This window comes from Takifugu rubripes, chromosome 3, assembly GCF_901000725.2.
Source record: "Takifugu rubripes chromosome 3, fTakRub1.2, whole genome shotgun sequence".
Taxonomy (NCBI): domain Eukaryota; kingdom Metazoa; phylum Chordata; class Actinopteri; order Tetraodontiformes; family Tetraodontidae; genus Takifugu; species Takifugu rubripes.
Window position 1 is genome coordinate 15,797,842 of NC_042287.1, and position 23,832 is coordinate 15,821,673.

The 23,832-nt window shown below is 50.0% G+C and overlaps 1 protein-coding gene and 1 long non-coding RNA gene across 3 annotated transcripts in view; one reads left to right on the forward strand and one right to left on the reverse strand.

Moving 5' to 3' along the window:
• Positions 1 to 23,832, reverse strand: part of LOC115249142 (uncharacterized) — a 36,387-nt gene that overhangs the window by 9,005 nt on the left and 3,550 nt on the right. The gene's annotated exons all lie outside the window — the stretch shown is intronic.
• On the forward strand, positions 15,811 to 20,029 carry scrt2 (scratch family zinc finger 2). Its single transcript, XM_003963569.3, has 2 exons — positions 15,811 to 15,970; positions 18,986 to 20,029. Exons 1-2 carry the CDS (start codon positions 15,811 to 15,813, stop codon positions 19,774 to 19,776), a joined length of 951 nt encoding a protein of 316 aa, XP_003963618.1. The 3' UTR covers positions 19,777 to 20,029.

Genomic DNA, 23,832 nt, shown 5'->3' on the forward strand with positions numbered 1-23,832 from the left:
GTAGCATTTGGAGAGGTGAGAAAGTCACGCAAGCCGGTCCGGTACCTCGGCGCTGGATGCGGTTAAAACCGGTAATTTTAGCAACGTGTTGAATCTAAAGTTTTATATTTGTGGATAAATGACAGCAGGATTCAAATGGAACGACTCCGGCTCGGTTCTTTTGCTTTACGCTTTGGAAATGAGCAGATTTGGACCTCTGCCAAGCAGAGGAACGTAAAACAGCCCCCAGCACGTCAGCACGAGTCCATTTGTTACCGTTCTGCTCGTCTTTAGCCGGTTCCTGTCGGCAGCGGAAATCCGCCGATCACCGAAAAAGATCCGCTGGGAGATCTCCTGGGGGTCCGTGAGGCTCGACTGGGTCTGCGGTTCCGTACGGAGCTTAGATGAAACTGCCAAAACGCTTAATACAAATGGAAGAGCTGGTTCTGCTCCTGCTCGCAGGTTTAAATTGGCAGAGCTCTTTTGTTTGACGTTTATATTCCGCCTTTCCCTTTAATTGCTATCAGACGGCTGCTGGTGCTCCTGGAGCTTTAATGGTTTATTTTATCATCTCCCACAGATGAGTCACGGCGCCCGGGCCCGGCTGTTGCTCTGCGCGCCTGCGGAAGACGGAGCATTGCGATGCTCTTTCTCACCGCCAGCCCCTCGCGTTAACGTGATTTAGTTGATCGTGGGGATCCGGAGCCGGGGAGAATGTCATATGCTAAGTTAACCTCTGCATGGCTCGCTGGCGCGCCGCCACTCGCCAAAGGACACGACTCTCTCCGCGATGACGACACCTGGCAGAGTCCCCAACCTTTAAAACCAGCCCAGCCGCGGCTGGATGTATCCGACGGGTGTGAGTGCACTCAATAAATCTGCGAGGGTCTGCGGCAGACGCCCACGCGCGGCGTTTCGGCGTCCTTGAAAGCAGCTAATAACGCGTCGGTTTAGGAAACGCGGGTTTTTGTCCACTTCACCATAAGTCAATGAGTCACTGAGAGGCCTTTCTAACGGTGTGAATAGCCGCCCGTGTCCATTTCATAAATATATTGAGCAAGACGCTGAGAGATATTTCAAACCGCCCCGTTGGAGCTCGTCTTCTGATTGGACGGCCTAGCTTGAGGACAGCCAACAACCCCATTGAGAAATTAGCAGGGTCCCCTGTGCTTTCCTCTACTGTAATGAATAATTCATCCGTCAGGGTGAAAGTAGGGCGAGGAGACCTTGTCAGCGATGACTGACGCAGCACTCTGTCGCCCAAGGGTGACACTCTACACCTGACCGCTGCGTCCCGTGTCCTCGGTACAGTGTGTTTCCTGTGGACGCCTGACAGGGAGCGCCAAGAATGAATGTTGGGGGGGGGGAAAAAAAAAATTCCCGCAGGAATAAATCGATTTTACGGTAAATAAAAACCTCGGCTAAGCAGGAAATGCTCTTAACAAATAAATCTATGAGGCCAGAAATTGTTAGGGCATTAGCACAGGCATGGGCTAGCATGCTAAGCAGACCAGTGGCTACAAAAGAAAAAGAAAAGAGCGTAAAAAGCTGCAGTCTTTAGTTGAAATTTTCCACACAAACAGGAAATAATCACTTATTTCCACATGTGGCTTTGTCCCTGCTCATCCTTCCTTCCATCTGCCTACTTTCACTTCTAGGAGCAATCTGTATTTCAGATTATAATTCCTTCGTTCATTCATTCATTCATTCATCCCTCCTCACATCCAGCCGGTGGCTCTTTCCTGCATTCATAGCCGGTGGAGGAGGAATGGCATTTCAGCACATTTACAAAAGATGATTCCACATCCAGGGCACACGAGCCCCCTGGGCCTGGTGCGTTTGCCTCCAATGGTCCACAGAGCTCTACACAGACATCTGTTATGCTCTGGAAACAACCTTTCATCTGGGTGAGACTCGGCGCCACATAAATCCTTAAAATTCATCTTTAGCGGCGCGGAAAGATTAAATTCTTCTGGTTACAAACGGACTCGCAGGTCTGTTAGCGCCACAGCAGAAGTGTTCGATAACACGACCTTTCCGTTAACTGCTGCTTATTTCTAATCTGGGTCAGGGTGGACGGCGGGGGAAGAGGAGGGGGGGCTGGAGCTTATCCCAGCGGTCGCCGAGCCAGAGGAGGGAACAAAGAATTCCCACTACAACAGGGAATGATATCTTTTATTGTTCCTGGAGGGAATAACAGGGGTGCAACAGAGTAGTTCCTAGTTTCTAATAACCAAACACAACTCTGTGTTTCACCAATGCGAGGTATTAGCGAAGGTGTTAGCATTTACGCTAAGGTATAAGCATCTATGCTCAGCAACTGTATACCTGTACGTGGGGGGGGGGGGGGGGTTCTGTAAAAGCTTCCACATGGGTGGGATGGGGAGCAGTTAGCACACCTGTATCTCTGACACCAGCAGCAGCTCGGCAGCATTAGCATGCTGAGGATGTCGGCATCCAGATGCCGGCAGACAGTCGCCCCACTATTGAAATCTGACTTGATTGTCAGCGCAAGGACACGTTTTCCTCGGCAGGAACAGAGATATTACCGCCAGTCTCATGAGAAAAGACACACTATCAATCACCGCCGATGTGGAGAGCGAGATTAAGTGACAGCAGCCGTCACCCAGACGGAGAAAAAAGCCTTTAACTGAGAATTCAAACAGGTGTCAAACTGGTTTCTAAGAGGGAAAACAAATGATGAGCTACTGAGCCGTAAATAGCACAGCAGACGATGGGAGATTGGCCATATGTCCGATCGGTGTGTGTGCGCACGTGCGTGCGTGCGTGATCCAGCTCCACTGGTTTGGTTTGAGAGAGGATTCTTGTGGGAGCGTCCCAGTAAAGGCTCCGTGGGGATGGAGAGGCTTTCATCGGCTACTTCCACTTCAATCCTGGCCAGAAACGTGCACCCTCGTGCACCTGCTTATTTGTACACATCCTCTCTCCATTAGAGGACACAAGCGCCATCTCGTGTGTGTGTGTGTGTGTGTGTCCGTGCACGAGCAGGGCTTCCTCTGAGGAGCACGCACCTCCATCTGGACTGAAGTAATTGGTCTTCTATTCAATTGAGAGGTGTAATAGCCTCGAGCTGTTCATGCACTTGCACATGAACCCGTACACGGAGAACAATTCCGAGATGAGTTCGGCGGAGTGATTCAGGAACACCTCAGGATGAGACTCTGGGAGAAAAATCTAACTTGATTCGGGGGGGGGGGGGGGGGGGAATTCTGGTCTGTCTCAATCTGCACGGCTGCAGAGTGACGTCAGAAGGAGCCGTCGATCATTTATCCCAAGTTTTAGTTGATTTTATGGAAAAAAAAAAAAAGGGGGAAATCCTCAATCTTCCGCGGCTCCGGTGTTTGTTTGGGAATTACGACGCTGAATAAATGGATCCGCTTGTTTTGTACCAGGGTAGAAATGAGCGTTGCTTCCACTGGATCTTTGAGATTAATGAAACCATCCCTCACCACTTCTGCCCCCCCCCCCCACCAGGCAAAGGTAAGCTGTCACGGCTGTTTTTCTTTGCCGGTGTAAAAACACCTGTAATTACCTGTGTAATGGACGAAAGGGCCCATCATCATCTGATCATTCCTCAACAAGATAAATATGGTGGTGGGGGGCATTTAAAAACAAATGCTCTCCTCTTGGTGGAAAGGGCCTGGAGTGGAGTATTTATCATGGTTTGAAGTGGTGTCTGAGTCTAACCAAAGTACTGATTATTCCCAGTGAAGAGGAGCTGCCAGCCCATTACCTCCCAGGAAATAACAATGCGGACACCCGCCTCCCCGGCCCCCCCCCCCGGCCCCCCCGGTGTCGCCTGTCGCAGCCTGTCAGCTGCAGCACCATTCATTCAATCTCAACAAGCGGCGAGCTGCAGGATTCATTCCCCGTCCTGCACTATCTCTCCCTCCTTTCAGCCTCTTTCCCCCTACGCTGCCTCGCATTACCTCCCCGCGCTCTGCAGGTTGCCCCCCCTCCCCCCCCCTCCCCGGCCAAGCCCTCGACACTCACTTCCTCCCATTCTGCGAGCCTGCGCTGCCCCACCCCTCCACCCCTCTTGGTCCTGATGAGCCATTGTGAGATTCAAGCAGATGGATGGGGAACAAAGGGGTGAGAGGGATGCCCCCCTCTGCCTGTCCCCCCTTGTATCACTGCCAACCAGGCTCTGGGTAATCTTCTCAAGCTTTCACGGCAGAGCAATGAATAACCTCAGCCTCCTCACTGAGACCCAGGCCCTGCTGCAGCCCCCCCCCCCCCCGCCCCTTATCTTACCCTCTGCAGACTCACCAGGGCCGGCTGCTGCGTGGATACCATCTCCCTACCTCGCTGTCTCTGCCCTCCACACCCAATCAGGTCTTTTTGTTTCTGGGGGCGTGTTACAAGGCCCGGAGATTAATTGGGGCTGTGGCTGGATGACATCTGGTCGCGGCTTCATAAAAGCCCGGGCGCTGGAGGTCTGCTGGCTTTATAATGAAGTGTATATAAGTTAATTTTCTCATCAACAAGGTGTTAATCGAAGCTCCTCCGGCGGCCGTTAATGCTCAGCCCAGTTTCACCGCAGGACAAGCTAATGCTAAAGATGCTAACGATGTTTCCCCCTCAAAATAGCATCTGAAACAATCCTGCCGACAGGTTTTGGGTTCGAGGCCCAGCGGCTTCAACAGGCGCCTCGTTTTTTTTGTTTTTTTTTTAAAAAAAAATTTTAATCGCAGTCCGCCCACTCTGCTGCCTCGCCGTTATTTTTACCGATTACGGATTATTTCTGCCGTGGAGCCGGAGGATGAGCCGGCGGGCCGAGGAGGACGGAGGAGAGCCGGCGTTCCATTTTTCATGAGTCAGATTTATAAAACATGAAGGAAAAAGGAGGAAAAAACAAAAACCGCTGCCTTAAAAAAAAAAAGTTTAACGCCGTGTTTAACGTTGAAACGGGACCAGAACCGGATCCATCGGGATGTCCAAAATCAGTGATTTGACTTGAACAGTTGTGTAACACACACACACACACACACACACACCTACACACACACCTACACACACACTCCATGGCTTCCTTGCACAGCCCTGTTAAAATATTGAGTATGTACTTAAGTGCTATTTGGCCAAGTGTCATTTAGGCTGAAGGACTCTCTATCCACAAAAGATGTCTTAAAGTGACTGGATCAGAGCGGGTCGCGACCCACAGAGGAATACACAGGTGCTGAATTATTCACCCTCCATAAATCATTTATACTTTTGTCCCCAAAAACAACAAAGTGCAACTGTGGAGCGGCGAGGAGCCTTTATGCTACACGTGTGCCTAAAAGCACCAGCACACGGTCTCAGTCTGAGGCTGCGTCTGCAAACCTCCGCGTTTAACACCCGGAGCCGTGTAAACGGGCCCAGGATACCCGTCCGTGCCGACGCCGGCGCTGCGGGTCGGAGCGCCGCGGGACGCCCGCAGCAGCCAGCACAAATGAAGTCATTTACAGATAATTGTTTGCAGCAACAGGAGAGCAGGAAGTCCCCAAAGAGCATCTTTAAACTCGCCGTCGGCCTGGAGCAACCTTCCCCGAGAGCTCGCCGCTCTCTTCCATAAACCGTGATAACATTCCCTGATTAAATTACAGCTGTATTGACTTTTGGGAACCGCTCGGCTAAATCTACAAAGATTAGCCGATGATTAATGACGGACACTTAATCTTTTGTTCAAACTGAAGCGCTAGAAAAGAGGTGTGTGTGTGTGTGTGTGTGTGTGTGGGGTGAGTTCGACCACCTGCTGCATTAAAAAAAACATCCTGTATGATTTAAATGGTCATGTATGTGTCTGTGCAGCACAAATATATCACAGGTAAAGAAGCAGGCCGTCACTCTCGGCGAGCCTGGACATTTTTCCTGCGACCCCCCCGTCACGCACGCATGCTCACATGCACGCTCGCACGCATGCTCACATGCACGCACGCTCGCATCCACTCATGCAATCTAAGCAGCTTTTCCAGCACAGGAACTCTCGGGAAGTGTCAGGAAGTGCAGCAGCCACGGTCCAGATTTAATCCCGGAGTGTTTCCTGCCGGAGGAGCCGAAGGTTCCGCCCGTCAAAGCGTCCGGACACTCGCAGGATCCCGTTAACGCGCCGGCGTTCCACAGACAGACGGCGGGAAACGTTTGCTAAGGAGACAATCAGCATTTTCCCAGTATTGAGGCTAATTTCCTGGTGTGGGGCTGGTCTTGACGTCCTCTATTGCTGTGGGTTTACATCACGCTGAGGCTGATTAGCACAGCGGCTAAAATTACATTATTTAATTTAAAAAAAAAAAACCCTCAAGACAACAAAGAGCGCAACATGCCTGTAACAAGCGTGCTATTTTTTGCCAGGATCTGCATTATCTGTCAGAGGAGTGTACGTTCAGGCGTCGGAGCGCCGCGGACGGCCATGAAAGGCGTTGAAAAACACAAAAGTGCAGCCTTATTTAGGCGAAACGCAGCTCAGCCGTCAGCGCGTGACACGCCGTCACAGACGCCGCGGCTGTTTATACATAATTCCTTTGTAGTTTCAGGAGGCTCATTCTGCGGTTGATCATATTCTCTTCTATCTCTGCTCAGAAGCTGACCTGTTGTGCACAGACGTGCATATTTACTCTATTCATAGGCTCCACGCTCGCCCGTGCTACAGGCACATATTCATTACTCAGTAGCCTGTGGCGACTGTCATGTGCAGACAATGGTGGGAGACAAAACCCGTGTCGCTTCCACACAGGGACTCTTCCACACTTGTAGCCGCGGTACGTATGCATGCATGCATGCACGGCGCCCCAAACAGCTTAGTTTTAATCACATTCGCATAATCTGGCGGAATCACACGTGGAATCGGAGATAAGCCTCCTTATGTTGTTCCGATACTGATGCGAACGAGCGCGTCTGAGAAATGTAACACCTTGCACAGACTCTTGCATTTTAATTTCGGTGGCATCTGTGACCGGTCCGTCGTGTCCCTAACCCCCTCGGGGGACCCCCAACCTATCAGCTGCAGTCCCCCAAAACCCAAGAGAAGCAGAGGGTTGGGGAATGGGGGGGGGTTAAGGTGGAGGGGGACACATTTGATTGATGATGGTGTGAATTAAACAGAAAGAGATTGAGAGAATCCTTTTATCAGGCCCGAAACACGAGTGGATTAAAATGTAGTTGTACAACCCCTCTGTATAATGCAGCAGCCTGGCCGCGTATCACGAGGCAGCAGAAGCCAAGATGAGAGCTGCTTGTTATTATTGCCCCCCCCCCCCCCCCCCCCCCCGTCGACCCGCCATGTGAAACTTTGCTGAAGCAGGAAAACGCTGCAGAAACATGACACAGGGCTGAAAATAGAACTGAAAAGATTAGCGGAATCACGGAAATATGCTGCTCCCCCCCAACTTGTCCCGACCTTTCAAATGTGATTATTTGCTTCCTCCCATTTTCTTAAAAAAGGACAGATTAATACGCAGAGTAATAATTAGTGGAGAAAACCTCTATTTTTGAGTGATAAACCCTTAATAATCCAACAGGTTTTCCTGCTTTAAGTGGGGGTGGGGGGGGCAGCTCCCGGGGTCGGCGGCGCCGTGTCCTTAAACAGCTCCACCGAGCCGACGCCTCCGTGACCACGTCCGCGGCTCCTAATGGACCCGCAGCGTTTCTCCATCTGGCAGCTCCGCTGATGTTTGCTGCCGCTGCATTATTTATGGCCGGCCTCCTCTCGCACATCCTGTTCTTGCGGTGCAGGTGAGAGTTCGGCTGTTTGGCTCCGAGGACGGTGGCAGACCCCCCCCCCCCCCCCCCCCACCCCGCGGCGGCGGACCCCACGTGTTACAAATGCAATTAGGAGGAAAATACGCAATTACCGCAGCCCTCGCTCTCTCATGTGGCCAGACAAGGACAATTTGTCAATGAGGCCCCAGTGGTGTCTCCCCAGCCTGGATAGGGACCTGCAGGTACCATTGTCCCCGTCTCCTTCTGAAAACCTGGCCCGCGGTGTTGGATGTCCCGAAGCCCCCGGGAGTCCTGGCGGAGGAAGATATATGGCCAGAGAAAATGTCCAGGGTTCAATAATCAGGAGCGGGGAGCTTATCTCCGGTTACATGACCCCCCCTTTTCTCCTGTGAACTGCACAGAAGCTGCATCTGATAAGGGCGGCGGGCAGGAACGAGTGTTTTAAAAAGCCGTATTTCTTATTTATCTGAATTCAAAGGTTGGGCCTCGTCGCTGCTGGACGATTAAGAAAAACAAACCTTCAAGATCGATTTTTAATCTGCCGATTAATAACTCAGAAATGTGGTTTTTTTCCCAGCTGGTAGACAAAGTTTGGGCTTTTCTGATCTGAACGGTTGCATATTTCTGCACCTCGAGCCGTTATCGGAGCAGGAAAGTTAAAAACCACCGATGGGTTTTAGCCGATTTTAGCTTCCGATCTTCGTCCTGAGGAGTTAATTCCAATCACGAGTTTGTTCTGTGGTGCTGGACTCAAAGGTCAGAGATTTATCTTCGGCTAACAAGAAACAAAGTGCCACGATGATTTGTGCCGTTCCCATCCTTCCGTTCCCAGAAGCAGAGGGGGGTCGGAATGATTTGTCGCCGTTTTAAACGCCACGGCGAGAGACCCGGTCCGACGTTCCGCAGCATCTCGCCGTCCGAAGAGTGACCCGAGCCGCCGTTGCCACTTTAGCAAACAATGATGGAGAGCAGATTTATGTGGGATGCGCTGAGCGGCGGCTGATGGGAATCCGGCGAGCTGCTCCGCGCCTTTGTTCCCCCCCTGAATGAAGATGATAGATAGAACTGGAGCGAAGGAAGCGAAGACCGTGACAATTTGAGCACTGACCTGGTTTTAACTGTAGACGCCATAAAACACGGCGTCAGCATCCCGGGGACGCGTAATAACATCAGGCCTTTGGTGTAATTCACCGTCCCAGCGTGGGGAAATATCGCAGAGGCCGTTACATTTGCCTTGTAATTCACCGTCGCCACGGCGAGGGATTCAGGTGGCGGCGGGGCCCCCGTTAATGGCGTTCCCCTGATAAGGACAGGTCTGTTTATTAGCCGCGCGCGGTCGAGCGTGGCGGGGACAGCTGAGCGCGGGCAGGTGTCGGGGCCCTGCGAGGACCCGGGCACCGCTGGCGGCCCTCGCTGCTCATTTCACGCATGTTATGGTCGCGGAGGCGCGGCTGAAAACAGAGGTTGCGGCGTGCACGCCAATATAACTGCTGAGTGATGAGGTTTTAGCAGGCGCCCGCGCCGGCGCTCTGTTGTGTTTGCAAAAATCAATGAGTCATGTGAGCTTTTTCGCTGTTTTCTAGCTGCAGGGGGGACGGAACGGGGATTTTTCCTCTTTTGTTTTTAAATCAAGCCGCCCCACCCCCCCCTCAAAATATCCAGCATTTACACCCTGCCAGGAACCGGGACACCCCAACAGTGGACATCCCACGAGGACACCAAAACAGAAAGGTTATCTCTTCCTGCACGCACGCTAACAGACATTTACAGAGCCTTGAGGAGAAAATGAACTTCAAATTAAAATGTCTATTTGATGCATTATCCTAATGGGGCGGAAGAAAAAAGAGAAGTGTGGAGCGCCGCCATCCTTCAGCCGGAGGGGACAGACTTGAGGAGTTGTCATTACCAACTCAGCCCTCCACGATGGGCCTGTTGGGAGCCTGTCTGCTGTTTTGACAGGTGTCTTTGCTGGTTAATTTATCAGCAAATTACGGAATTCATTTCAACCGGGGCGCCGAATCCCAGAGTTTCAGATCAACGTGCGGGATCGTTGGGGTCCAGGTACGTCCTCGTGCAGAAACCTGCGCAGCCGCGCGACGGACGGGCCAGACGGGGGGGGACGGCCTACGGAACGTGCGACCTGGGAGCCGGGGCTTTCTGAAAGTGTGCCAACGTGCACGCGCTCGCGGCCGCGGCCACGTTCCTGCCAGCTGCATCGTCAACAGCGTGGCCTTTGAGAAGCTGCACAGGGGCAGCGATGCGTGGCGCACATGCATCAGTGTGCAAACGTGCACGCTCACATTACGCTTTACTCCACTTTATGTACCCGACGGAACCGATAAGAGACACGTTCCCTAATTGAATTACATTCGGTTCCTCTGCGGGAGGGTTTCGCCGCCCCGTGTTTTTGGTAAATCTTCCCTCGGATATTAGGAAGTAACGCAGAGGCAGATTAGAGGGGACAGATTTAAAGCAAACTCTAAATATGTGTCGTCAGATTAGGAGAGGAAGCAGCGGAGCTCGTCTGTCCTCTGGCAACAGACTCACCGTGAGTCAGAGCACGTGCGCGCCTCGCACCATTATGATTCAAATCTCCATAACGGGGCAGAAAAAGTCAGTGATCACGTGACCCTCTGCAGCGCCTCTCCTTCCCATACGGCCCGAACGGGCTGGACGCCGGTGCGAGGGCTGCAACGCCGCGGCGAGCTCAGGCCGCCGTCGCTGCGGGATCGGGAGCGTTTGTCTCCGGAATAATCTCCAGCTGCCGGGAAACAAAGACGCGTCCCGCGTCCGTCTTTGTTTTACGTCCTCCCCGGGTTTAAAAGCGACGTGTGAAAGCGGGGAGCAACACCAGTTTAGTCCCAGCGCCGTAATTATCGCCCTGCTTTCGTCTCTCTGGGATGTTCACGGACAAGGGCCTCATAACAGGTGACAGAATGCCTGCCAGCCGCCCCCGCCGCCCCTCCCCCACCCCCCGAATAGTGACTATTATAAACCAAAAACGTATGCTCTCAATATATATGCAAATGACGCTGGGTCCCAAGGTGAAGTTCGCGGAGCAGCGACGCCGCTTGCCTCTGTTTTGCTCATTTGCAAAAATGTTGAGAGTAACAAAGACCACAGGAAATTGAAAAATTGTTGCTAAGTATAAGGAAAAGCAATCATTTTCCCTCGGCAGCCTAATCCTGTGGAAATTGATCACACCTCTCTCTTTGACATGCTCGGGTAGGAAAAACAAGGGTACGAGCACCGCTCCGCCGCTGCCTTGTGGAAATTCGGTCTCCCGTCTTCCCTTCCCCATTAATCCCAGTCTGGCTGTCAGACGCGGCTCTTTTTGTGATGCCTCCAAATTAGTATCAGGTGTGTGACCGTTGTGTTGCTTGCGCGCGTGCGGCTGCGCCCGTCCCTGCCGCACGCATGCAAATCTGTCCATTTGTTGTCTAATTTTAAACACACCGATACCATCTCACTAATGCATTTGCTCTTCCTTTGCGTGGAAGTACAAATTGGAAACGACAGTCTATTACCCACTGCTCTGACCTTCATGATGGAACATAATGTGAAAAGACCTACAATGCCTTTATGTGAGGGAGGGAGGGGAGGGGAGGGCACGCTGGTGATTAATTAACCCAATTAATTTAGACTAAGATTATCTGAACAATTATTCCTCGATACATCAGAGCAAGGTGTGATGACGACCATTATGGTTTAAGATTTAATTACAGCATTGGAAAATTAAAGCGGTTAATAGGGAACACTGGGTGACGGAGTTTTGGAGTGAAACGACTGCGTCCGCTGGGCATTCCGGATGGAGGAACCCCCAACAAGAAACGGAAAGGAGCAAACTTTCTTCTAACCAGGCTAACGTGAGTTAGCCTTGCTCTGACCTTTCCCGAGTGTGGTCCAAAACCTTCACTAGACCCAGAACAGTCCTCCGGGGCCTCTCGGCCACGGAACGGCGCTTCAGGAACAGAAGTGCTAACCTCCCAGCTCCGCATTAAAGAACACTGGAACTCATTTGGAGAGGTAATGCATGCAATCAGCTTCATTTTTATGTCTTTGATGGGGAGCCAGCCAAGCTAACGTACAGCGCGGAGCCAGACTCGCCTGCCACACGCAGGGAGACGTGGAGCTAAATTAAGCTACCTTTTATGAGCTTCAAATTTGTTGTAAACACCAGAGATTGTTACCATCCCTTCACCGATCAGAAGGGAAGAGAAAAGGCACTCAAAGAAAACGTCAAACCCCAATTCAGGGCCGGAACATCTGAAACCACATTTTGTTTTGCTTTATTGGGCTGATGCACAAAAGGAATTATCCGAGCCTCGGCGGCTGACACATTTGTTCTTAGCGGCTGACACCAGAGCTCCTTGCTGAGCACGATTAGGAGAGGCTGGTAGAGATTTCATATGGTTTATTGCCCCCACTTTCACTGGGGTTATTTATTGAACTGCCACGGTGGCCTCTGCTCTCCTCAGCCCCCCAAACCCTCTGGGCTCCTCAGCATGATGGAGGAATTTATGCTGCATGAACGGCATACAGAGCTTTAAGTGTTATTAAGAAGCATCGCTCATGCATAGGATACTATTTACAGTAATTCATTCACATATGGGACTCGGCCCTATGATGGCTGCTGAAGGAGAAATGATGATAGATTGTGTGCAGGGTTTTTTTGGGGGGGGGGGGGTTCCAGACAGAGCAGGGAGAGACGGAGGGGAAACTAGGTTTCAAGTATTCCACAGGCTAAATGAGGAACAAACATGCACCATACAAGACAGTAAAGGAGAAAAGATTATCATCTGCAGATGAAAGGCTAAGGGGGGTGGGGGTGGGGTGGGGGGGTTCATTCACTGCCACACAGCTGTCTTATTTGCAAGGTGTTGAGAAACCACTTTTTTTTCCCCCCTCCAAGAGGATGAAAAGATTCTTCTGAAGCCAAAAGGGTCTGCTATCATTTTTGGGCAGCTTGAGCGGTAGAGATGTTATTAGCATAAATTATCTCCCCCCACCAAAGAGATAGGAACATGCTAGCTCCTTTCTGCTTTTCACACTTAATTGCCCTATTTACTGAACAGTTGCCCATGGACAACAACATGCACACACACTCCGATATGCATGCAGGACAACAGGCAGACACAAGCCAAATAGGGCATGAGCAATACACTGAGCTGTCTGCCAAACACGTTGGACGCAGCGCTGCTGGGGAGGGGTTTCAGGTCCATTCAGGCCCCCCCGTCCCACTGAGAATCCCCAGTAAATCTGAAATATCGCTTTCATGACCTTCTCCTGAATTTAAATCAATCAATAAAAAAAAAAGACGCTACGGCATAAAACCCCACCTCCTTTTCAAGACTTCCTGTTTAAAACATACTTGTTGCGCAATACGCATTTGTGTTCTATTTTTAACAGTTTAATCAGCAGCGTTTTTTTTTGCAAAAAAGCGTGAAAGTCTGGTGTTGTAACGGCTCAAAAAAAAAAAAAAAAAGAAAGAAAAGAGCCTCGTTGAAATGACCCAGTGAGCGAGAGCAAGGTGAATTATAGATGGCTACGCTTAATGGACTCTTAGCTTCTCCTCACCTAGCCCGGCGAGCTTAAAGTGACGTTATATAAGCAGTGCCAAGTATGAGACGCTTAAGTTTCAGCTTTAATATGTCAGACTCACATTTTCGGGCTTGGTAATTCTTTTAGTCGGTTTGCTGGAAGCCAGATGATTAAACCGACTTCACGCCTCTGTAAATAAAGACGGGGCCTAATAAATGTTCCTGCAGATGGCCCGACGGTGGCGGCGGAGTAACAAATCAACTAGATTGACTTCATTCATCTCGCCCGGCCAGGTCATCTCCATAACCCTGGAGGGCCATGCAGGATGTTAATGAGGCTGATGGAATCACGGCCTCCGAACTATCCCAGCAGAGCCGGACCGCTCCTCCCACTCCAGCACCACTGAGCAGAGAGAGAGGGAGGAGGAAAAACCAGTCTCCGAGCCCGAGGGGGTCTGTCGCTATGGTAACGTCCTGAGGCAATGACCACATGTCAGAGGGAGTCTGGGGACCGTAAGTGGACGGGAGCTGAGGGGGGAGAAGGAAACAATTGTTCAAACGGGTTTCCTGCTGAAGTTTCCTGAGAAAAGCCTCGTCTCTTTCCACAGACGGACTTGTTGCTCTCTTTCATTTATGACTTAAATATTATATAATGGCAGGAGGTACACCCCCCCCCCCCCCCCCCCCCCCCCACCTCTCTGGGTGTTTAACAGCATGTCCTCTGTTACTATTCAGACCAACACAAAAACATGACGTTTACTCCCAAACCAACCCTCCATTAAAGGAGTTTAATCAAAGTAAATTACAGCCTGAACTTTAAATATGACACGGCTACCTAAATGTTTCCTCACAACTCGTTAAATCTGGCACATTAATCAGGTTTTTCTTCCTGTCTGCAGACACTTGTTGGCTGCTCGCGTGAACGCCAGCCTGCGACGCATAAAACAGCTTTTGTGGTGAACCCCCCCCCCCCCCCCCACACACACACACAAACTGCAGGTCGTTATTTCTCGGGATGATCGCTTCTTCTGACCTTTCCTCGTCCTCTGCACGCCGCGCTCGGCTCTGAACCTGCGTAATGTACACCCGCGTACGTGTGATAAATCCTAACCTCCATGATTTAACCCCCCCCCATCCCTCACCCCTGTGAAATCTGCCACGAGCTGCAGGGTCACTGTTAGAGAGGCCGAGGTGATTTAAAATGACCCACGTGAGGGGGACCTCCTGAACGTCTGCGTGGATCCATAGTAGCTTAAAATACAACATTTGTTGTAATCCAACACGTGATCTGAAACAATTAGAGTCGAATTTTAAGAGACTTGACGAGTCACAAGTGTTTCCTGTTGGTGAAAGCGGACAGTTTGCTGCACGAAACCGGTCTGCGTGTTTCATCTTTAGGGATATTTATGTGGCAGGAAACATCAAAGCGTGAGCTAATGAGTGAGCCCGCGAAGCATCGGCGCAGTTCAGCAGGCGCGGGTGTAATTCTGCATTTCACCCTAATAAAAAGAATGTAATTAATTAATCAGGTAATTCGCTGCCACGCATGGCAGGATGCACATCTGTGCAGCAGCCAGCGAGGGGGGGTGGGGGGGGGCGGCGAGCTGAGCGGCGCAGTGCCGCCGCGCCAACAGTGCTGGAATCCAGTGCGCCTTCGGGGAAGCGGATCCAGTGGTCCCAGATGCTCGGACAACCTCCGGCGTAGCGCGGGGCGGCGAGCACGGTCGAGGGAGGCGAAGATCTGAGGCCGTTTGAGGTAACAGAGACGACACGAGGGAGGCAGAGCCAGAACAAGGCAAACATAAACTGTGCCACTTCATCTGAAAACAATGGGGGACAGGACACTCGGTGTGCTCTCATCCACATCTCCATTGTCTGCCCTCCTCCTTTACTCCTCCTCCGAGCACGGAGCATAAGCGGGGTGAAAGAGGAAAGGGGAGGGGAGAAGTGGGGGGGGGGTGGGGGAGCAGCAGCAGTGGGGGCAGTGGGGGTCTGGCTGTGTTCTTTCTCCTCTGTCTGTGTGCGAATGCACAGACGGTTCAGTAGTAATTTGATGTGTGTCCCCGGGGACATTTGATGGATTAAAGCTAAGCAGCTCCATTTCGCAGCACCACCTGATCTTCCACTGCCTGTGCCCCATATAAAGGCTGGCGTGATTGCTGATCTCAGCTAGTCTGACAGTCTCTCTCTCCCTCCTCTCTCTCTGTCTGTCTGTCTCCATCTCTTCTCTTCCTCACTGGTCCCTTAAGCCTGCTGCATCACAGGAGCTATCCAGTGCTGAACAGGATCACTTTAATTTTTTATTTTTTTTTATTTTGCCAGGGAAAGCTGGGGGAGCCAGAGAGTACCGCACAGCACCGCTGTCAGCCTCCTTCTCCACTGGTTTCCATTTTTTCCCCCTTATCTCATGGTTTTTTTTTCCTTCTTCTTCTTATTTGGGTCGTCGTCGTCATCTTCGCATCAACCGAAAGGATTACAGTACAAGCCGGCTCCGTTTGTTCGCGTGCTTCCTCCGAGGGTCTCGTCTCTCATGTGTTTTTCTCGGCTCTGTGTTTTCACCCACTGAAACATGCCCCGCTCATTTTTAGTGAAGAAGATCAAGCTGGATGATTTTTCTTCGTCCAACGTGACCACCTCCAATCACCACCACCACCTGGACGACTCCTTCACTTTTGCACGCTCCATCACAGACTCGGTGACCAGCCTGGGGGTCCGTCTCAGCGAGAATGGTGAGTTAAACATGCCTCCAGTCTGCTCCGCTCTAGTTAAAGATGTTGTAGCGCTCTCGCCTGTAGATTGCTCCGCCGCTGATTCCGGCCGTCCGCACGGATAAAATCCTCTTTTGTTTTCAGCTGGCGGAGATTATAGACTCAGTTTAGCCACTCAAACGCTCAAGTATTAACGCATGTTGTTTAACTCGAGTGATAACACAAATGCATCCAGCGGCTTCTGTCATCAATATTATAAATCATCCCCCCGCCGAGGCACCCCACCCCCATCACCCCGTTCCGGGACTTTTTGTTTTTTGACTCCAGTGAAAGGACGGACAGAATTCAGGTCACAACCGCGGATCGGCTTATGTAAATAGGCACCAAAATATGCGTATAGCAGCGAGGTGCTCCAGTTACATATATCTGCGACTCCACCAACTCTGGGCTGGCAGAACACGCATCCGCACTCTATTTCTGGCCATCATGTGGACTAAAAAATTCATGAATACAAGAGATGAGTATCGGATGATACGTTTGTCCTTAGCTGTTATTGTCCTTGAGTTCCCATCATGGTCCGATCCTCCCTTGCCCCCCTCTTCTCGTCCAAATAGAGCGTACAGTCTCCCCACCCCCACCGCTCCACTACATTTTTCTCTTCCTTCCGGGCATTTGGAAACTAGCAGGGGTTAGAGTTTCAGCCGTTCGGGCCTATCGTCGCCACAAGAGACGTCAAAACACTGCACAGTGCGGCCGGCAGGGAGGCGGGGAGCCGGGCCGGGGGGAAAGCAGGGGAGGAAAGAAAGAGAGGAAAATGCTGGGAGCAGCGGCGAGGCTCCATCACGTGACAGCGGTTGTACAGTAAACACGAAGAAAGGCGCATAGCTGCGCCGTGGTCAGCACGCGGTCGGGCCACATAAGCTCCCGTCAGAGCTCAGAGGCGACCTTCACTCTCGCCGTCCCTTTTAAGCTCTCTGCTTCCATTTTGTGGCCACGTTTAAAGGGCCATATGTGCGCCTTTGTTGTGGTGTTCTGAGGATGCTTTCGCAGCGAGGGCGGCCTTGCCGTGCACACTTTAGTGTTGGGACCACCTGTTATTCAGAAGGAAAAAAACCCCAAACACGGGACTCTAAATAAAAATAACTACGAAAGCAATAAATTCTGAGATTTCACACATTTTTTTACGTAGCGTCCCCACGACAGGACCCGTTTGTTTAACCGCTGTTGTTCACCATTGTCCCTAAACCTTTTATTCAACAGCGTGGAAAATAAGCAGCATGCTTAAGAAAAAAAAAAAAAAAAAAAAGAACAAGCACGACATCGGCGTTGACAAAAGGCACAAAGGAACCGTCCTTTTCGTGCCCACTCCAAAATTCAAAAAGACCTGCGAATGAAAGAAAGGAGCGTCGCCGAAACACCTAACATCAGCACTTCTGCCGCGCCAGCAGAATTCCTCTTCCTCCCATTGTGGAGACGTTTGACTTGAGTGTCTGTCGAACAACAAAGAGGGCCGGCTGAGAGGGTCCATTAATTACATGCTTACTTTGCATTAGAGGAATGACTCTATGAGCCGCAGAGGATGATACGGCGCAGGACCTGAAGGATGAGCTCTGGTTCTGACCTTGGCAAACACAAACACAGAAAGCTGCTCTCTTTACATCAATGCAGACTCCTTGTTTTGATGGCGGGGGAGGATTAGCTTGACGCACGTGTGTAGCGACCAACGTATATGAAGGAATAGAGCTTTGACGCCGACGAGCGGATCTGAGGTGCAGGACGATAACGCGTGTCCGGGCCATGTGGGTTCCCGTCCCTGCGTGTCGGGGGCCGTGCCTTTGACTAAACAGGTGCACGAGCGGGGCCCCGGGGGAGAGGAGATTCTATAGAGAGAGCACTTCAGCTGATTTCTTAATGGCCTGTTACTTGAAGGCACTTCAGCGTGCGCTCCTCCACAGACAGGTGACCCCTCTTCACCAACAATGCATCTGATGCCACGGCTGCCATTATCAGGTCTCGGGCTCGCTGCGTTCAATAAACTATTATTGCGTGTCACAGATACTTTATCTGTTCCCGGTACCGTTTCTATGGGGCGCCGGCCTGGCCCAGTCCAACAGCTGCACTATTTTACATATGATGGCCTATTGATCAGTCCTAAACTTTGAATTTCATTAAAAAGCAGTCAATAACTAATTTCCACCGTTAGCTGCACACAGTGCTTAGGAATGGCCTTTTTCCCCTGCTGTGATGCACTATTTGATCCAGAAAAAGGATTTTTAAAAAGAACCCAAAAAAACAAAACACCCATTTGGTGCCTGCCTGAGTCCAGTACTCAGGTGAGATGAATTTAATGCTCGACGGGCTCCGCAGATTCACAGATTACGCTGAATGTGCAGCAGGCCTTTGAAATTCTCTGGCAGCTGTGGAAACGAGACGCCAACAAGGACACACTTCAGTGAAGTCATGCTGTGTGCGTTCAGCGTGATTTGTTGGCGTCACGTTAGCTCGCTCCTTAAGGCGCAGCCGCGTAAAAAAAACCCCCACCAGGGTGTTTAAGTGGCTCTATAACAAGGTTACCTCTTCAAAACACAGCAAAATAAATAATAAAAATGCACTTTTGCGCGTTCAAAAAAACCCGAATAATTGCACACGAGGTAAATACTTCGGTCTGGAGTTCCAGAAGCAGATGTGATAAACCTCAGGTCTAATCAATACGTTATTCAACGAGGCTTTAATCAGTATCTTCTTACACGGGGAGGCTGCTGTGATGAGATATTGTCTCAGGTTGATCCTGCAAAGCTGCAGTCTAAGCACATCCTGTTTCCCCGCATCGCTGCACTATTGCACGTTTAACCTGTGAGCTCTCGGAAAGGAGGGGGGAGAAAAAAAATGCAATTAGGTCCGCGCTGCCGGTAATTCTCCCGCCATTTCATAAACGGCAATCATCCAACAAGATAATCGCATAATCGCCCGCATGTCACCGTGTCCTCATCCATCACAACCTCTGGCCAACTGTGTTTGCGTGTGTCTCTCACTCAGGCTACATTCAGGATTACATCACGCCATCTGTATACCAGGAGGAGAAGAAGATGGAGCACAAGCTGGCGTCGCCGGTGTCGGACCCGCTCTACACCCAAGTGAGCAGCGGGGAGGAGTACTGCGACCCCGACCTGAAGCACCCCGACAGCCCCCAGTCTGGCATGACAGCCAGCGGCTTCTACAGTGGTGAATCGGAGGCCTTGGCCGAGGGTTACACCATGGATGCCTTCTTCATCTCCGACGGGCGCTCCAGGCGGAAGAGCGAAGGCCAGAGTCACGGGAGGAGCCCCACGAGCAGCAGCGCCACCAGCCAGGAGAGGGCCAGCGGCGCCCGCCACACCTGCAACGAGTGCGGGAAGACGTACGCCACATCCTCCAACCTCAGCAGACACAAGCAGACGCACCGCAGCCTGGACAGCAAGATGGCCCGCAAGTGTCCCACCTGTAACAAAGTGTATGTGTCCATGCCCGCGCTGGCCATGCACATCCTCACCCACGACCTCAAGCACAAGTGTGACGTGTGCAGCAAGGCCTTCAGCCGCCCGTGGCTCCTGCAAGGCCACATGCGCTCGCACACGGGTGAGAAGCCCTTCGCCTGCGCACACTGTGGCAAAGCCTTCGCTGACCGTTCAAACCTCCGCGCCCACATGCAAACACACTCTGCCTTCAAGCACTACCGATGCAAGCGCTGCAATAAGACCTTCGCTCTCAAGTCCTACCTGAACAAGCACTACGAGTCGGCGTGCTTCAAGGGGTCTGGGGACGAAGACGACTCCGGATCGGAGAAGTGAGCGCGGGGAGCGGGGCGGAGATCCCGAAAACCCGCGACGCAGGTTCCCACCCGATAACCCGTCCACTCTGCCCTCCATGCCTTTTTTTCCTTCCCTTTTTTTAGAAAGCAATATTTTCACTGAGATTACGTGAAGAAACTGTCAACGAAAACGGCAAAGACAATTTCAAAAGATGCTGGATTATTTCCCCGCACAGTAGCTAATCGTCCACAGAAACATACAATCAAACACCCCCCTCCCCCACCCCTCCAAATAGAGACTGTAGATGGTAGTGGTAGTTAAACAACATGTGCTTGCACATGTGAACACACACTCACTCACACACAATCACACACACTCACACACACACAAACATGTACACAGACTCACACATAATTATATATGAGGCCTGGCATGTGAATTTTTATCAATGACTATAATAATATTGATATCAATAGTAATAATATTTAGATTCTTGATATTTTATAGCAAATAGTAATGAGAAAAAGAAAAAAAAAAGAAAAAGGGACTAACAGTGTTCTTTTGTTTTTTTAGAGACAAAATGACCTCTTGTATTTTTATGCTGCTTTTTATTTGCTAAGAATTGAATTCTTTTGCAACTGCCAACAAGAACTTTTTATGAAAATGTGAACTATGACAGTATTTGCAAAAAAAAAGAAAAAAAAAAAGGGATTTTAAAATGTAAGGCAAACCCCTTTTTTCCACACCAATGTTTCGATTTAAGGGATGTTATTTTTCTATTTGATTTTTCTAAAGTTATTTTTGTGCTTATTATCCCTCGTCGATGAAACGCATCTCTGCAACTGCGGGTAAGCAGACGGTCATTTGAGCGAGTGGCGGGCCGTAGGTCGCCGCGGTTTTAACGTGTTTTCGTAGGCCTGTTGAACAGGTTTTCACACTCCAGATTCCCAGTCTCGCCCGGACTGAAACGCTGGGAGCCCGACCAAATCATCTGCCGCTACAGGCGCCATGTGTGGCCAACCTGACTATAGCAATGAAAACTTGTTCTTCCTCCAACATGGCGGCTGGCAGAAACTGCTGCCTTTATGGTGCATTGTCCCCTCTCTCAGAGCCCCCCTCCCCCGGCCACCAGTGTTACCTCAGAGTGAACATATGGACTCTCACCCCCCCAGTTACAAAAGTGACAAATGATTCCGTTTGTCTGTTTTATACGTGGCTTAAAGCTCGGCCCGCAGTTAAGATGCACCCCCATCGATTTATCATGTAAATACTTTATTTATCAGCCTATTTATCTATTTATTTATTTATTTGGTTGTATTTATTGGGCACCTGCCGATTCGTTGATTATCATGTATTTATTTATTGTTTCTAATTTAAAAAAAAAAAATTTGAACATCCATTGACCTTGTAAGATGCTGCTGATCTTCAAAGAAAATGTTTATATGCATGAAAACTGTAGAGGGTCCGCGGGACTTAGTTTTTAAAGAGGAACAATGTACAGCGCCAGCGCTAGGCTTCAACGCAGCGAGTTATTTTCTTTGTCATGGCAATAATTAACACTGACAGAGCAGTTGACATGTGTAACAATCATGGCGGTCCTGTTTTCAGTCGATTTAGGGCAATAAAAAGAAACAATGAGAACGAAACATCCTCGTGCTGTTTCCCAAAAGCCCGCCAGTTCCCACCGTCTTCGCCCAGATTCCTCCTTCAAATCTCTGGCAATAAATAAGCGTGCGCGCACCAACGCCGGCCGTGTTGAAACGAGAGAGCCAAATAACGTCGGAGTCAAACGGCGCGGTAGAGCAATAAAGTCCAACGCCGGGAAACAAAAGAAATATTAATTCGACTGGAAAAGGCTGCTGATTTCCCCGTTAGTCATCATTGGTATTAATTTGCTGTTATTACGTAATAAAAGTCAACCAGGTTAATAAGAAACGACTCTCCTGGCAGCTGATTTGCTCGGCGAGATGTTTTACAGCAGTATTACAGTTAATAACGTGGAGGTGACTTGTACAATAACACGACTTGATGTGTGAAAACGCTGCGGTTACCTGGAAGATCGTGGTAACAAAGATGACACCCTGTGATGCACCCTCCCCATCCCCCCTTCCTCCCCCGTTCAGACCTCCTCGCCCCATCCCCGCTGCTCCCAAACAGATGCGGCGAGGATGCGATGTGCTGAAGTGGGATTGGCGGAGGGTGGCGGAGTGTGGGTGGATAACAGGTGTTTTCAGACAGACTGAAGATAGGGAGAGTAATTGAGTCGGTGGGCGACCTCCAAGGGGAAGGTCAAGCACCAGCAGGCAAATGCGCTGTCAGCTATTAGCATATTCCAAATGGATGACACCATCTCTGCAAGGCTGAGAAAAATAATGCACTGAAAAGAGATAAAAGAGGAGTTTCTGCCCTGTTACCCCGTCCTCTCCCCTCCCGTTCCACCACCGTCCTGTCAATGGTGGTCTAAGTGCTCCAGCTGAATCCCGGCATGAGGGCGCACCGACCACCTGTCTCCCGATTAACCGGCAGAGCGCAATTTAGCATGTTGCTAAAGGAGAAATTGTGATTTGCTCCAGAATCTATGCTGATATTTTCCTGCGAGACTCAAAAACCCGGGTCGGCGTTTTCTTTTTTTCAATAATGTGAATAAAAGCAGAGGGTTAATTAAAAAGGCGGATTAGAAACACACCCTAGGCAGTTTTTGCAAATAGTCCTCTACCAATACGGAGAGATAGTGTCTGAGATTAGGAGGTAGGGAAACATTGTTCCTCTTTGACCCTTTTGTAAATAGATCTGTAAATACATCACAGCAATAATATGACAATGCATGTAGACATTTAACTGCTCCTTTTTCTATCCATCTAGTCTTTTTTTTTTAAATAAAACAAACAAACAAACAAACAAAAAAAAGACAAACACAGGTACCAGTTCCAGTCTGAGTGGCCACATCAATCAGGGAGCGTCTGGATTTAAAAGCTATTTGTTGGTTACAAACGGGGAAAAAAAAATAATCTTCCAACTCTGTGTATTCTCAAAGATTTGATCATGTCCTGTACATTTCTTTTTTTTATTTTCCTCTTCTTTTATTTATGTGCCCGGCTTGGCTGCGCAATGAAAAAGTGCCAAAAAGTATGATTTCCATGACAAAAGCCTTCAACATATGGTTGGCTGCTCAAAACCTTCCATATGGTCCTCAAAGAAAAAAAACTGATTAAGATTTTCCACTTTCTTTTGCAATCTCTCTCCCTCTCTCTCTCCCTCTCTCTCTCCCTGTCTGTCTCTCTCTCTCTCCCTGTCTCTCTCTCTCCATCTGTCTGTCTCTCTGTTCCAGCTGAGTGTGAAGAATCTTAAGCCATGATTGCTGAGGGGAGTTTTGATTTATCATGTTCTGCTACAATTAATGCCAATAGCAATTATAACATTAATAAAAACAATAGCACAAGGAACCCACCAGTCATCTCTCATTTCTAATGTCTTCATTTTGACACATTTTTAGCTTCTCGCAGCAGAAAGTGCAATGTACTGGGACTAAATATAACCTTTATTCATCTCCTGCTTCCATTGGAGCCTCCTGTCACTCATTTAGCAACCCCGCACCACGGTTTATTCAACCAATTTAACTTTTCAGCAGATTTACTGACCGATGCCAAAAAGACGCCACTTTCGGTAGCCCGCCATTAGTGGCTGCGCCCAGATACGGTCAGAGCAGGTGATAACACCCATGTACTCGTGAATAAGAGTTCTTATCAAAAGCACAGGCATCTGTTCCACCACTATTAAGCCCTTCCTGCTCATTAAATTTTAATGGGACATTGATTTTATGCTGCAACTACTCTTTCTGAGTGAGTCAAAAGCCAGAGAAAAATATGGAACAAAATAACAATGAATCACGGCAGCGGACAGGGATTATTATTCTGGGGCTTTTCTTGATTGGTTTCCAGGGAATATTCAACACTTGAATTCAATCGCCTCTGTCCTTCAGTGTCCTCCAGCAGCACGGCGGCAGAATAATGAGACAGCAGACAGAGCGGGGACACGGGAGCAGGACGCTTTGCTGCGCTCTCCTGTTCTCGGTGCGGAGCGACATCGATCGTCACC